The 17,550-nt window shown below is 36.0% G+C and overlaps 1 protein-coding gene across 1 annotated transcript in view; it reads right to left on the bottom strand.

The window, feature by feature from the left end:
• LOC135218240 (unconventional myosin-XIX-like) overlaps positions 1-17,550 on the bottom strand; it is a 143,833-nt gene that overhangs the window by 40,267 nt on the left and 86,016 nt on the right. Inside the window, exons 12-15 of the mRNA XM_064254400.1 lie at positions 13,082-13,172; positions 10,360-10,485; positions 6,800-6,900; positions 3,966-4,957 (exon numbers count right to left, since the gene is read on the bottom strand). Of these exons, the coding sequence (XP_064110470.1) occupies positions 3,966-4,957; positions 6,800-6,900; positions 10,360-10,485; positions 13,082-13,172 (1,310 nt within the window). The remainder of the gene's footprint in view (positions 1-3,965; positions 4,958-6,799; positions 6,901-10,359; positions 10,486-13,081; positions 13,173-17,550) is intronic.

Below are 17,550 nucleotides of genomic sequence, written 5' to 3'. Positions count from 1 at the left end.
AAACGCAAATCAGATGAAGTCTGACTTTGTCATATTTGAATGGTGTAAGGCTGCTGATGGCTACTACTACAAATGTAATGGATGTGCATCTTTTCCTTGAATCTTTTGTATGTATACGTAGTACTGCATCCAACAATATTGTTTGTTGCAAAAATCACATCTCGAATAAGCGTACGTATCTTACAACAAAACAAGCGTAAAATAGCGTACGTAAAGCATCTATAGTACCTTGTACATATTTGAATTTGTAACTACTACGTAGCATGTAAGACGGACTGTGATTGTTCCAATGCTGATAGATGACGAATCAGCTCCCAAGTTTTTGTAATCTATCCTGTGATTGGTGTTTTGACCGCTTCTACCGATCCGCAGCAGCTTGGCTTTGTCTCCGACCAGTAGCATCTTCTCGCGGCCACTTTGTTTGCCGCTCTCTCGCCCGGTAGATGCTGCTACGTTACTGTGTAACTTTAACCTGTGCTGTGCGTGACTGTTTGAAGTTGAACTTTTTGTTGAACTTTCTGTTTACGTAACCCCTGCAATGGCTCCCAAGCGTTCTGCTTCTGCTAAGGCTGGTAGTAAGCCTAAACGCCACCGAAAAATGATGACGATTGCTGAGAAGGTGACACTTCTCGATATGTTGAAAGAAGGCAGAAGTTACGCAGCCGCAGCCCGCCATTTTGGAGTGAACGAATCCACCGTTCGCTACATTAAGAAGGACGAGGCGAACATTAGAAAGACGGCTGCCATCACTTTAGCAGGTCAGCGAAGTGAGTTGTTACTGCTCGTAATAAAACGATCGTCCGTATGGAAGGTGCTTTAGCAATCTGGATTGCCGACTGCCGGAAGAAGAACATAGCCTTGGATACGAACACCATCCGAACCAAGGCTTTGAGTTTGTATGAGAATTTTGCGGCAAAGGAACCTCAAGACGACGATGGCGACCATGCTGAAGAAGACGAAGATGATGTACTAGATGAACCTCAAGCAGGGACATCCACTGATTCCCAGCCTCAGAAACAACGTTTTTCCGCCAGCAAAGGATGGTTCGCGAAATTTCAGAAACGCTTCGGCCTGAAAAGCGTTTCCCTGCATGGCGAGGCTGCTTCCGCTGACACTACCGCTGCTGAAACTTACGCGAATGAGACATTTAAGAATATTATCACTGAAGGCGGATACAAGCCCGAACAAGTGTTTAATATGGATGAGACCGGCTTGTTTTGGAAGAGAATGCCGTCGCGAACTTTCCTGTTCAAAGAAGAAGCCAAAGCCTCTGGCTTTAAAGCATTCAAAGATCGTGTTACCCTCGTGATGTGTGGCAATGCTGCTGGATTTTTGCTAAAGCCGGGGCTTATTTACAAATCGAAAAACCCTCGCGCTTTGAAAAATAAAAATAAGAATCTCCTTCCCGTGTACTGGATGCATAATCCAAAAGCATGGATTACGAAGATGCTGACCTCCAACTGGTTCCACCAGTGTTTATCCCACAAGTCAGTATATCTCTTATAGAAGGACTTGCCATTTAAGATCCTTCTTATGGATAACGCTGGTGGACACGCAACTGATCTGTCGCATGAGGGCATTCAGGTTGAGTTCCTGCCACCCAACACAACGTCATTAATTCAACCGATGGACCAGGGAGTTATCAGGGCGTTCAAGGCCCTCTACACGAAGAATACCTTGGCGGACCTCGTTGCATGTGTGGATGCTGCCCAAGATGATGAGGATGAAACATTCAATTTGAAGGCGTACTGGCGGCAGTACACAATAGCCACGTGCCTGCAGAACATCCAGAAGGCACTGAAAGAAATGAAACCTGCTACTGTTAATGCGAGCTGGAAGAAGTTGTGGCCCCAGATTGTTTACGATGACAAGGGATTTACACCTGCTGAGATTCAACACTCTGCAGTACAGGGAATCTGTGCAGTTGGCTGCGATAATTGGAGGTGACGGGTTTGGCGACATGACGACTGAAGACGTCGACGAGTTGTTGGACTGCCATTCCCAGCCGCTAACTGACGCAGACCTCGAAGACTTGACGAAATCGGCCAGTGACGAAGACAGTGAACACAGGGAGAGACCCAAAAAATTGTCGAAGAAACGGGCTTAACATTAGAACGGCTTGCCAAGCTCTGCAACCTTGCGAAGGAGTTGAAAGAATTGTCGCAAGAGTGGGACGAAGATATGGTTCGTTCTCTGCAATTCTGCAACAAAAAATCGATGAAGACATGACTCACTACAGGATGCTCTTCGAGCGAAAAAGAAGCAGCGGCAGCAACTTCCGATCACAATGTTCTTCCAGCCTCGCAAAAAGAGCCAGTTCCTCCTGCTACTATGCTTCGGAAGAAATTGAAGAAGTGTCCCAGGAAGAAGTTGAAGAGGTGTCCCAGGAAAAGACACCTCCGTCTGAAGAGACGTAAAATACTATCATTGGCTGCACAGTAGAAGACATCATCAGCTTCATCATCATCATTTCTACTGTGCAGCAAATTCATCGCCATCATCATTCAAGTTTTTCTTCAACTTCTTTCGTGGTGAGTACAGTAACAATCTTTATTTTTTATACTTTAATATTCTAATATTTTAATATTTGTGCCTGTTTTAGTTTAGGGTACTGTAGTACATGCATTAAGTGTTCTGTACATTAAAGGGCGTGGTTTTTGTTTGTTAACAGTACTACATAAAGGGAGGGTTTTAAAAGTCTGAATATACATGTTAAATAAAATATGTAAATATGGTGTCCCTACTTCGCGGATTTTCAGCTATCGCGGCCGGGTTTGGAACCTATCTACCGTGATAAACGAGGGTTCACTGTAATATATATATATATATATATATATATATATATATATATATATATATATATATATATATATATTATATATATATATATATATCTATATATATATATATAATTAATTATATATACAGTGGTCCCCCCGTATTCGCGGGGGATGCGTACCAGACCCCCCCGTGAATAGTTAGAACCCGCGAATGTTTGGAACCCCTATAAAAATGCTAAAAACAGCCTATTTTATTAGTTAAAACTCAAGAAAAACCCACTAAATATTTTCCTACATGGTTTTTTTAATAGTTTTATCACAAAAAAGTGCATTTTATGATGAAATTCATCAAAAAAACCAGAAATTTGTGGATATTTATCATAGAAAAATACCGCGAATTCGCGAATTTTCCGCGAATAATGCAGGGAAACGTTCCCGAGAGAAATCCGCGGATGTGTGAGTCCGCGAATCTGGAGAACGCGAATACGGGGGGTCCACTGTATATATAATATATATATTATATATATATTATATATATATATATATAAAATTCAAAGCTGCTTAAACAATTGTATTTGGCTATTGAACAGCAGAAACAAACTGAGCTCTTCAGCTACATTGTACCTGGTCTTCCCCAAAAATGTATGGGGCACTTACCTGCACCAAAACAATGGTGTGTTACCGTGAATATTTAAACCTAAAGCTGCCACTAAAAGTAGAAGTTATAGCTATGTAATTACTTGTTAAGTAACTTATATAAAAATTTATTTTGATAACATAAAATATGGAAAAGCTATATAAAGTTTCCTAATTATTAAGTATGTACAACATTACTAACTGAGAAGGAAGTACAAGAATAATTTGTAAAGTACAAACGTTCAGTGAGAAAGTGTGAATACCAAAAGGGGATAAACTGAATAGCCATAAAACATACTACATGAAATTATAGAATTTTGGCTATATAGCATGTTATTACTTGAAAAAGAAGCATTTCTTAGACTTCTGTAGTTAGGATGCAGCACATACACATGCTAAGCCACATTCCTCAGCACCCCAAAATGTATAGGCACTTCCTTACATTAAATTATAAGCAACTTTGTCTTTTCAAGTAATGAACTGAAATAAGAGCTCCTGTGATATAATAGTTAATGTGAGCATAATTATATTAAAGTTGTATCCACTTACCACAGGCATCCGTCTATATGAGAGAACTCCATCTTTGAAGAACAAAGAAAGATTTTGTTTAGGAAGAACCATATGCAAATTCTCATTAGGAGTATAGTCTTTCAGAAGGGTAGAGACATCATGTACATTATGCATTGTAGCAACTCGCACTTTTGGGACGAGGCCATTATCTACAGCACTCCCCACTCTGTCGTCAGGATCTCTATTACTGAATGGCACATTAGTTGCATTGGAAGCTCTTGACAAAATATCTAACCTCTCAATTCCTCCATGTTTCACTCTAGACAAACTATCAGGCTGACAGCCAGAACTTTCCACACCAGAGCTCTGACTTATATGATTGCCTACAGAGTCATCAAGTGAATCATCACTTGCTGTTTGAGCAAAACTAGAATTACCCTTAGCCTCCAGTAATCTACGTAACTTAGCTTTCCGGCGTAATTTATTTGATTTTCTCTTCACAGTTTTGTTGTCATCACCATTGATACTTTCTGTATCTGTTTCTATGCCAGATTCTTCTGTTTCCAACAGCCTCTGTTGATGTTCTGGAGAAAGATATCCTCTCAATGCCTCATTGTAGCCTACAGGTCCAAGATCACAAAATGAAGCACCCATAGGACTAACATCATGAAGCGATGGATTTAAACTGTATACAGAATTTGATGCTGTCAGACTGAAGTAACCTAAACTATTCATGGAGACTACAGACTGCCTAGAATATGGCCGAACAGTATTTTGCTGCACCAACATTCTGTATCTTTTGCGAGCTTTCCACCCCCTAAAGTATTTCTGAATAATTATAGCTGCACAGCAAATGCGCTTATATCTTTTAGCTGCAATCATCTTGCGAGTATTTTTCTGAATCACAACACATGAACTTTTCAATTTAACAAATCTCTGTCGTGCCAGCCATGCTTTCCCTTGATTCTGAAGTACTACAATCGCAGATAGGATAGTATTGTACTTCTTGACGCAACAGTGTGTCCGCCAGTCTGAAAAGAAAGTATAACATGAATATAAAATTGGGCTATCAATAAAAATAATCAATAACAAAACCTCAAGGCAATTCAATGTGAACTTATCATCTTTGGACAGATTCTTAGCAAGAAGTGACCATAAGCTAAATGATACTAACCAAATGATATGCATTATCTCTGACATTTTTAAGTGAAACAATATATTCCTAAGATATTAATAACATATATGTTTTGTGCTTATAAGTTTTGTTCATATTATTGAGTTTACAATTGTTATGCTGCTGTTATCTGTAATTTACTTTAATAAAATAAAGTAAAATTATTTACATATATATTATATACATATATATATATATATATATATATATATATATATATATATATATATATATATATATATATATATATATATATATATCTATATATATATATATATATATATATATATATACTATATATATATATATATAATATATATTACATATATAAATATATATACTATATAAATATATACATATATAAATATATACATATATAAATATATATACATATATAAATATATATACATATAAATATATATACATATATAAAATGATATATATATAATATATATATATATATATATATGTATATATATATATATATATATATATATATATATATATAATATTATATATATATATATAAAGGTTTTTTGCCACAAAGGAAAACATGAAAAAGTGAGATAGCCAAGTACTTTCGGTCCTGTTCGGACCCTTTACTGAGGCAAACTGATTTTACAGAGGACAACTTAGTCAAAAGAAGGCTTAATATCCAAACTGACACTACAAGATTAGCAATAAGGGCAATTTCACTCTACAAAAAGGAGGAAACACCTGAGGGTAGCCACACCTTGGGGGGCACACGCAGTAAACAAGTTATTCTTTCAGAAAACAGTACATTTTGAAAAAACCCGGAAGCATATACAATTTAATATGAAATTTACACAAATTTTCCCAAAATATTATTATTAATGAAAAGACAAAAGAAAATATAAATATATACTATATCGAGCAAGAGAAAGAGGGAGAGAGAATATGTTCCGAGGTTACGACGCTTTTCAATTATATTCGTCAGAAATTATTTCCAGGTTTATGGCACATGTTCCAGGGTTACACCGTTTACAACGCCAGTCTAGCAGAAGAAATATGACTCCAAAAATGCAAAATAATCAATATTTGAAGGTTTTTTAAGATGAAAAATGCAATAACAATGCAGTTTACAAAGCATTTGATACACCCAAATCATTAAAAATAAGGTTTTCTTGGGATTTTTGATGATTTTTCGGCTTACGACGCGTCTCAAGAACGGAACCCCCGTCGTAAGTCAGGGACTGCCTGTATTTTCAAGGGTAAAATGTTTAAGCTGACTTTGAAATAATATTAACGTTATATAATTTCAAAAAAATTAATACACTAATAGGATCATAATTTAAGGTATATTTAATCTAGGATACCTTAATTATACATTTGGTATTTGAACTTTCAAGATAGGCAGTTATAAGCATTTCTAGAGAGGGTGGTTAACTATTCACGGGGCATTTGGTACACATCCCTCACAAATTGGGGGCGCATATACTATCAAAACCTTCAAATACTGCACCTGATGTACTACTACTTCTTAATCAGTTCAAGCTTTTACGAAAATCTTATTTAGTATCAAAATCATGGACTAGAAACAACAACAGTATTTCTAAAATAAATGAAATGAAAAACTAAAAATCAGTACAGTTTACACTGTCAACCTAAGTCATACTAATCTAATGCATTGTGCAATGAATAACCAATAATACATTCCAGAAAACTATTTTTAACTTACTTTTCTGAAGACAAGTAGCAGCACTATTTCTTTTTGCCTCTCGAACATGTTCCAAGGTATGTAAAGCACTTTCCGAAAGGAAGACACGTGTACGACCAAACCTAAAATTAACAATTTAATTTTCACATTACTTAATAGAAAAAAGTTGCTTTACATCATACCAGCCATTTAAAAACAACTGATTCATAAGAGAAATTACCAGGTAACCACCAGTCTATGGTTCATGAACTTGTAACTTACAAACATTCTTGGAAGATTTATAGAATTGTTCCTGTATTGTGCTTCCTTAATATGCCTTACTTGGAAACAAACAGTGTAATTAAGTTCATATGAAAACCATGAGAACTTAGCCATACTAGATTCCTATTATGTGAAATTCATTTCATGTTCCAATTAGTTTTTCAAGGTACTACTACTTTCACCTGTTAAGCCAGTTCATGCAATGTAGACTATCCGCACCTACTACACAAATTTAGAATTTGAATATCTAAATAAATATTTCTAATTTTACAGCCTATCTGCAACACACTACAGTACACATACTTTGGAAATGTTTCCCAGATTTCTACAGTACTCTGCCTTATTTCATGTTTTAGATACATATATTTCCAAATTCTTTTCAGTGATCCAGGATTAGTGTTGAATAATATTCACTGTGTGTATTACTGGAAGGATTTTAGTAAAATACAGAGGGATGTTGTAAAAATAAACCCCCTCACTTCACTTCTGATATCAGACCCGATGTGGCATAATTTTTCGGGAATATCTTCAAGGATTTCAGTCCGACAGTGATGACATTCTAAAACATTTTTACAACACCCAGCTTAATTTATATTGTTTAGGAGCTAGTCAAATTTATATACTTTAGGAGTTTATTCTTATGATTTTAAGTTGTAGTCAGTCAGAACCCAAACACCTGAGCACAGGTTCGGATAAGTCGACTTATCACTCCCCCCTTCATCATTTCCATCCTTCCCCCACCAACCCCCTCGCAAACCCATCCTTCTATCACACCTCTTCCCTCTCCAATTCTCCCACCCCTTTCTTTCTCTCGTCTGAATTACATAACACACTGGAAAATATAAATGTATACATTGTACATTATTATATCTCATGATTTTGCCATATTATAACTCAAATGTGTATATCCCAATAATGAGTTGAGTGATTTTTGCTAATGAGCTCTACTGTGATGTTAAACCTAATTCTACTGTGTTGCCTAAGAAATGTCATGGGAAAATGATATTTTTATAATAAAATAAGGTTTTGCATATACTTACGCAGTAATTATATAGCCAAGAGCTTTTTACCTACGGCAGCCTAACAACTTAAAATTCACGCTAGCGCTAGTTCTGGTTACGGTGTGGTTAGAATGCCCTGCACACTATTGGGGAGTATATGTAGGTAACAACCTGGCACAGAACTTCAATTCGTTTTCCTCTCTAAAGTCCATGCAAGGGGAGATGGGTGGGCTCTGATCCTATAATTACTGGGAAAGTATATACAAAACCTTACTTTATCAATAAAATATAATTTTTGTATATGGGACTTACCCAGTAATTATATAGCTGATTACACATTTAACGGGGGGTGGGACCCATGGACGAACTATCTCAATATATTACATACAGTGCAATGAAACTGAAATAAAAAATGCCAATATAAGATAATATGCTTGTTGTTTCCTTACCTGTCAAGGAAGCACTGCATATAATTACTGCCTCTGGTCTGTGTTCTACTTGACCCGTAGAGTACGTGGGTGTCTAGCACAAAGCTGCCTCTACATAAGTGGGAGCTTTGGAGTCAGAAAGTACAACTGTGTCTCTCAAAGCTAAATAGGTTGCCCTTGCCCTGGGTGAGACCAGAATCCAACAACACAAAACCTTACACCACACCATAACCATAAAAAAACCATCACAACCCAACCATTAAAGAGGAACTGGTGGGCACTCTAGCCACAAATGTGCCTCCAGGCTTCCCAATAAATATCAAACCTAATTTAAGGCGAAAATAAGTAAAGGGAAGTTAGATTCCCTATGGTACCTCCTCTCCCAACACCACTGATTTGCACTTCCAGAAGGTTGCTTGCACAATTTTGTTCCATGACGTTATGTCTAAATGTGAGGGATGTTGCCACCGCTCTCACTTCACGAGCTTTGACTTTCAAAGGGACCAAATTTTCCTCTTGAATTTTAGCATGTGCTTCTGAAATTACGTCTCTCAGGAAAAATGAGTGTTCTTAGTTAACGGGCGAGACAGATTCCTGACCGAACACCAAAGGAGGTCCGAAGCCCCTCTAACCTTCTCTGTTCTTTGTAAGTAATATTTTAAGGCTCTGACTGGGAATAGCTGCCTTACTTCTTCGTTTGGTCCTAAAATATCCATCAGATTCTTAATAGTGAACGCTCGTGGCCACGGATTCAATGAGTCCTCATTTTTTGTCAGAACACCCAGAGAGAAGGAACACACTGCATCTCCCTGTGAAAATCCGACTCTTATATATTGCTTGGATTTTGTTAACCCACTTTGCTGTGGCTAGAGCCACTAAGAAAATAGTTTTCCCCGTCAGGTCCCTGAGAAAGGAAGATTGAATTAGTTCAAAAGGGGGTCCTGGAATCCACTTCAGAACTACGTCTAAATTCCACGAAGTGGTATCATATCTTATTTGCTTTGCGACGTCCATAGATTTAATCAGGTCACTTAAATTTTGGCTCAGGAACTGCTGATGTGGGCAGACAAGAATTGGGTGTCGTTGCTGACTCGCTTCATTCAAGGGAAAATGAAAAGGAATGCATTCCCCCTTGTTTCTTGACATATGACAGAGCAGTTGAATTGTCTGAATGTATAGTTACCATTTTCCCCCCTCACCAGCGGAGAAAAAGCTTGCAGACCTAGAAACATCGCTCTTAATTCCTTTATATTGATGTGTGCACTTCTGAACTCCTCTGGCCAAGATCCCGATACTTCTTGTTCCCTAGATGGGCTCCCCAACCTAAAGTAGGCTAGGCTAGTTAGGTATAGGGCATTGAAAGTGCTAAACTCTGTCGATCTCATTTGTCACAGGACACAGAATGAACTCCATTTGACTCGTTATTTAATCATGTCCTAAATATGGATAGGTACATTTTTCATTTCAACAGATGTAAATATAAAGAAATAAGCACTATTGCCCTCCACATTGCTGGCATTATATTTACCATGTTAAAAAATAGATATGTTGGCAATATCTTTTATTTACCTGAATAATATTTTTCAATTATTTTTGGGAAATGAATTTTTCTTCTAAGATTGTGTTTCAATACTACCATTGTACAGATGACATCTTTACCTTTATTTTAATACCTTAGCAACATAATGGCGCCTGAGACTAGAATTATTTTCGACCTAAAATATTTTTGCTTAGCAACAGATTTTGTAGAACCTATCCCATCATAAATAGGGAAGCATAACTGTACATATATATATTGTAAAACTTAATAAGGCAGGTGTGAGCTACAAATAAAGGGTAATTATGTGCCAGATTTTGTAATACAAAGTTAAAATATTCATCTTCTATTTACCTGCATTTTTCCACATCTATAATACCATCTGGTGTACCAAGAACTTCTGTAGCAACTTCCTTAGCACTCGTCACCAAATCCTCAGTAGCTTTCCCATAACGCATCACAAATTCTTCATAAGATACCCTGGAATGTAACAGAAATAAAGTTATACAAAAATAACTGAAAATGTTAAAAGACAACATGAATTTGTTTTGAAAGTGCATTCACATCCTAAGGTATGTTGGCTACCGTTTTTAAATAATTTTTTAGAGCAAAATAGATCTTTTTAACTTTATTCTTAACAGGATCATTCTAAATGTCTGAAGTTCTTAAAGATGGTGAAACTAAGACACTGTAAACTATTAAGAAACATAAAAAGACAATATGTACGCCATTTTTTAACAAAACTGCAACTTCAAAAATTTGTTCACATAATACCACTCCTCTCAGTAGCCCACATTTGAGGCATTCATGATTTCTAGACACTTATTTCCTTACTCAAAAATAACTTAAGTCAACTTGATAGCAGCACTATGCATATACATATATCTCATGGATCCTGAAGACTCAGGCACCAAAAAACCTCACTTCTCCTTTAATTTGGACAATTAGTTGAGAGAAAACAAGAAGGTTGGGTGGCGGAACTTCGATTCTAAGTACAACACTGTAACAGGTTTGTATGAATAAAAAAAAAAATTCTTAAATAATTTGTATTTTTATTACAATATGAACCTACCCTTTCATATGTCAATTCAGCTGCTACTGATTCATTTCAAAATACAAAATTGTAATGGTTCAGCCTATGGTTTTAAGCAACCTGAGATGACCTAAGCCTACCATTGTGATTGCACCTGCATCTATTATCCTGCTCTCACTGAGTTGTCTCCTAAATTTTGCACTGTGCTTTATCTTTGCTTCAGTACATTGTGCTTACCCTCTTTCTCATCAGGCTGTAACCTGTCAGCATTATGATATCAGTCCTGTGCATGAGCACTAATCACATGGTGTCATCCTCTGAGTATAGCAAGTAATAACATGAAGCTTGAATGAAAGATCCATCTGAGAGGTCCTGGGATTATGATAGGCTGAGGAAAAGTTGCATTTGTAAAGATGAGACCCCAAGAATTGTATAAAAACTAAAGGATACAATAAGAGGAACCACTAGGACACCACACTTATCACACAGGTTGTTTATTGATATGACTTCCTGCATCAATGACCCCATAAAACAATGGAAATGTACAAAAGGTAAAAGCTTCTAGATAAAAAAATAGAAGTATGGTATGTATTTTATTCTCAGACTTTTAATGATAACATTTTATTTTGTTGCAAACAAGCTTCTACAAGAAATAAGGAAAAAAGAACTAAATCTATTGAATAACAAAGTCTACTGAATTATCTAGCTTAAAACAATTGTAACACAAATTTGTTACCAAAACCAAACTGTCGCAATGTTTAAAACCACCACCAAAGTTATAATTTACATTCTCACCAAGAACCTACTTAGGTTGTATCTGCTATACTGCACAGAATATGAATCCCTGTGATTCCCTTTTAAAAATTATTTAATTTCTGGTATACATTCTGGCCAAAAAGCATTAGAAAAAGTGTCAGTTGAAAAGTTTATCCTACAAGATATTGGTTAATGAATCTCACCCTCAGAGGTAAACAAAATATGACAATTTTGGCTTTAAATGAAAAATTATCAAATTTATTAGTTGGTACTACACGTGGCTATTATTTAAGGTAACAAAGCATACAAGTTATTTCTTAGTTCTCTCCACTCTCATCTTTTTTTGCGTTCTTTCTGCCTAAAATCTTATTAGGTCTAAGCCTTCATCTACCCACTTTTCCATGATTTCCTAGGAATTCCTACAGGTCTTCACCTTGTTAATTTCATGCCTAATGGTTTTCTGACCAACTGTTCCTCATCCCTTTTTATAAGTTCCAGCCAATAAATCTTTGATATCTCCAAGCCTTTATTCCAGCCTCTTCTTCCAACATATTTTCACCTATTCCTATTCATGGTACAATCTATAAACTATTCTCTGCTCATCAATTTTGCCATCTGATGGTCATGCCCTTTCCAAGTCTCCAACTTCCTTGTCAATGCACATATTACTGCTGCACAAAGCACAAGAAACAGTGTTGACACACAGTCAGTCTGGGAGAGCCATGCCAAGATGTGAATGCCACGGAGTCACACAGTGGAGCGAGTGTACAAAGTTGAGGGGGAAGTTGAGGGGGAGGGAGCCCAGTTGAAATGTGTTAAGTATTCTTTACAGGAGTAAGAAAGCTGAAACTGGGAAAGTTATACTCTAGATAAGGTCTCTCAAGATTAATGGGCTTAAGTCAACAAGCATATTTTATAGAGGCATATACCTTGTAACATGTTTAACTGCCATATACATTACCGTAATATTTGAATACTGTTAGAAAGCAAGGCATTTCAAGATATAGTTAGGATGACTGCATAGCTCAAGGAAAAAATTGCCATTTTATTTTGTTCAAAATATGTATTGTCTAAGTACAGTATTTGGGGGATATCTGAAAATGCTAGAAAATATTGTATATGCTGAAACGTAATTTAATCCAAAGAAACTGATACACTACCTTCCTGGTAAGGTAACCTATCAAAACAACACATAGTGATTTGTTTGTAGAGCAAACAAATCAAGAACTAAAAGAACAAAGCAGTATAACATTTTTACAATTAGCTCTAAGAGTATACAGGGCTCACCTAGCAGGATATCCAGCTTGACTAATGGACACAGTCTCAATAACACCACAAGCTTTCAACTGTTCCAAGAGATACTGACCATCTGGTTCCCCTAAAATAGATACGACAGGAAATAATGATTATAAGTGTGAGCAGACACATTAACTTGACACAAACTAAAGAAAGACAAGTAATCCCTCAATCATCCAGATCTTCCTTATCGACACACAATATTATACAGCACACGCAGGCCAAGGACCAAGGCCAAATATACAATGTATATAAATTTTAAAAAATTTGAAAAACTGCTCTCCCATGGTTGGCAATACTGCGCAGCCTCAGGAATATGTTGGTAACACAGTTTACACTCATGAACAAACTGAGAAGGGGTGGGGGAGGAGGGGTGGACAGCTAAGTACCATGGGAGAGAAGGGGCAGTAAGGCTGCGTACATGAACTCACTCAGAGAAGAGGTTGTTTTGAAAGGTGGGTGAAATAGGGAAGCAGTTTCCCTTGCTAGGAGGGAATGGGAATGCAGTGTGGGATGGGTGGGAAGGGGTAAGCAGGCATCTTACTTACTAAAGCTATTTTTTTTGGGGGGGTTGGGGTTTACACTGTTACATTCATGCCTTTGGAAAAAGCATAAATGTAACAACATAAAACAAAGGATATGTACAGTATGTACTGTAGCAAAGGAAAAAAAAGGAGAGAGAGAGAGAGAGAGAGAGAGAGAGAGAGAGAGATAGAGGAGAGAGGAGAGAGAGAGAGAGAGAGAGAGAGAGAGAGAGAGAGACATCAACTGAGGTAATTCATTTACAATGAAGCCTATATCAAACAAACTCCTTCACTTTACTTACTTTATGCTATCCTCATTTATTCTTACTGCATTTTCTCATTTTTTATTCTTAAAATCCAAAAGATAAACACAATCGGGTGTGTAAGATACATACGTACTCACAGAATCCTTCTGTTTGGTTGATGGCAAGAGATGAGTTATAAATAGCACATGTTGCCAACATCTGCAAATTCGTATTTTAAATATTTTTACATAATTAGAGATGAAATATCAAGTGATAAATTATTATCATTATTAAATAAAGTAGTTTAACCAGACCACTGAGCTGACTTTCAGCTCTCTTAGGGCTGGCCCTAAGGATTAGAATAAAATACAAGCACAGGACCCAATAGGTCATTCAGTATGATAACAAACAAATTAAAATGAATTTAAAAACTGCACATAGGCACATGCTCTCATACTGGAACATACACACAATAAATACATTTACTACTCATGCTTCCATACATAGACACTAAAAATATACTGTAGACCCCTGTCCTCAATCGTACAAGCACTCAACATAAATCAGATTTCAATGCAAAATTTTGAGCAAATTTTGCATCAGAGCTTGAACAAAAAACCGGAATCCGATCCGATGAATCATATGATTTTTGTAAACAAAAGTGGTTTGGTCAGTTACCACTAGTTGGCATTGTTTCAATGCTCATTTAAAGCCTGCTCGCTCTGCTGCTATTGTTTTGAGCAAGTAGTGCACACTTGTACAGGTTTTTCCTTAGCTTTTGTGGCTTTCTATAATGTACTATTTTGATTCAATAATTGGTCGTAGGACAGCCGTTGCAGAAAAGCAAGAGGAAAACGGTAAGAACCACAATTGAACTTTAGAAGATTATTGAAAATTATAAGAGAGGCATTGTGTGACAACCTTAAATCATGTTGAGATTTTTAATGATAGGCTAACCCCTGAAGTGTAGATAGTTGTGTCAGTGGTTAACTACCATCACAACTATCACAATTATCGACACTGTAAACCAAATATCTGTAATAATGGTAAAATCCATCAATAATTCAAGTGAATCACTAGCAATACAACTTTTATTACATACTGTATATAAAGCAACTGTAATTACAGTAATTACTATGGATAATAATCATAGGTATTAGGATGAGCGACCTCTCACTTTGTTAGAAGTGTACAATCTCTATCCGTAATTCTAAAATTGAAGAGCTCTATAAACCTAAATATTTTCTGGAGAAAATGATCATCTGAAAAAGTTAAACATATTACTGAATATAAAATCTTTTATCATACATTTGCATTTGATACTGTTTACATTCACAAAATCTCGGCTGATTGAGTACTATTGATATCTTCATTGCCAATGGTTGCTAGATGAGATGTAATTTGGAAACACTTTTTCTGGTAAATTAACAAAGTTGTGTTAAAAACATGGACAATACTTGATAATATAAGCATTAAGTGTGATTCTGTCAGTTTCAAACATCAATTTTGCCTCCTGTGTTATTTTTATTTTAGTTACTGCAAATAACATCACTAATCAGCTGCTTCTCGATTTGGTTGTTAATGTCGGTACTGGTTTACAATCACTTCATCTGTAATTCAAAAATCCCTTAGTGGAGGATAGAGTGCCACCATAAACATTATGTTGGAGAGAGAGAGAGAGAGAGAGAGAGAGAGAGAGAGAGAGAGAGAGAGAGAGAGAGAGACTGTTGCCCCTACCTGGTTAGGTTGTTACACTGACAGATATCCATTATCAGAAGTCAAACAATAGTTGTGTATTGAGAATAATGATAATTTTAATAAACTCTTGTTTTACTGTATCTAATCATATTGCACGTATTATTACCATATCAAATTATATGAACAGAGCGATCTGCCATTTGCATTCTGGTTTTGTTTACAGTTAAAATAATCACCGAATTTCGTTTTACCGATGTCATTGCCGTCTTTAGTTGCTGAATGGGATTTAATTCAGGGATATGTATGTTTCTTCCATAAATTATCAAAGTAGCGTTTAAGAATTGCAGCTACTTTATTCATAAACATACTAAATTAAATGAAGTACATATATGTGTATTTCTGACAGTTTCAGACAATGCTTTTGCCTCCAAAAAATTTTGCTGTCTGCTCATTATTCATAGTTCCCAGTCATGTTTGACTTACAATGCTCATAATTCAAAGTACTCAGTTGCGCTTGACACTGTAAAGCATAATAGAGGCCATGAAAAGTTTTGGACTCCCTTAAAATATTATTATTATTATTATTATTATTATTATTATATTATTATTATTATTATTATTATAATAAAGGATTAGTTTATCCAGACCCCTGAGTCTAACAGCAGCTCTTCTCGGGCTAGTTTCCAGGAATTAATCCTGAAAAAATAAAAATAAATAAAAAATAAAATAAAAAAAGTTTTAGACTATTCAGGAAACTGGTTTTACTTAGGAACATGATCCTATTAAATAAGAAATCTTTGCCTTCAGAAAGTATGCCTTTTAATGTTGACTTTCAAAAATATAAGTTTCTTTGATGGTTCCAAATTGGACAATCAACTAATAAGTGTTGGACAGTCATTGGTGTCTGGGCATGTACTACATTTCATTGGGTCTGGATGTGGATTTGAAATCAAATGACTGTGTGAAAATCTAGTATGGCCTATACGTAGTCTTGGTAATACAACTTCTTTAGCTCTTTATTTATGAGATGATGACATCCATGAATTAACTTCACTTTTTATACTGCTCAGTTTGTTTGTAGTTGGCACTGATGTCCAATCTGTTTGCCAGTCTTGATTGAGGTTATCCAGTCTGATACTGGGGCATGTGTCATTGTTGATGGAATAGTGCAAGCTAATTTGGCAGCTGTATCTGCTTTTTCATTTCCTTCAATTCCCATATGTACTGGAATCCAACATATTTTTATTAATAGTCCTGATTGAATAAGTTGATGTATTTTTATTTGGATTTCTTGTACAAGGTGATTTGGAGACTTCTACTTTTACTGAAAATTATGGTGGAAATTGCTTGCTTCTCAGATATTATGTCTAGTGCTATTCGTATGGCTGAGAGTTCAGCAGTGTATACTGATGATATTGGGAGAGGACTTATCTTAACTAATTTATCCTTTGAGAATGTTGAAGCTCCTACTCCAGTGTTGTTTTTTTGATCCAATCTGTATAGATCATAAGTTGATCTCCTTTTCTTCTGATAGAGCAGTACATAAATTTACTCTTTTTAAAGTCCAAGGAGGTGGGAGTTCTATTATTGGGTGGAAAATTGGTGTAATATTATGTGAATTCATTAAATGTTTGGTTCTTTGTGGGAAAGAGCTAACACTATGGTTTTCTAATCTTTGATTATAATTCAGAAAGCAGGTATCAGCGGGAGATGTTCCTGCTTGAAGGGAAAGGAACCTACGCATAGTTATCAAGTTGCGGTAATGTTTTACGGGTAATATGCCTGCTTCTACTAACGGAGTTTATAGGGGATGATTGAAATGCTCCCGTGCACAAATGTATTCCTTCACGATGTAATGCATCTAGTGTTTTTAACGTAGCTTCTGAGGCAGAAGAATATACTGGGCAACAATACTCTATTATAGATAGTACTGTTGCTTCGTATAACATAAGCATGGTGTTACGTCCAGTTCCCCATTTGGTATGTGATAGTT

The sequence above is a fragment of the Macrobrachium nipponense genome, chromosome 9 (assembly GCF_015104395.2).
Source record: "Macrobrachium nipponense isolate FS-2020 chromosome 9, ASM1510439v2, whole genome shotgun sequence".
In the NCBI taxonomy this organism is placed as follows: Eukaryota; Metazoa; Arthropoda; class Malacostraca; order Decapoda; family Palaemonidae; genus Macrobrachium; species Macrobrachium nipponense.
The sequence above is the reverse complement of the archived record's forward strand: the minus strand, read 5'-3'. Positions and strand labels throughout refer to the sequence as shown.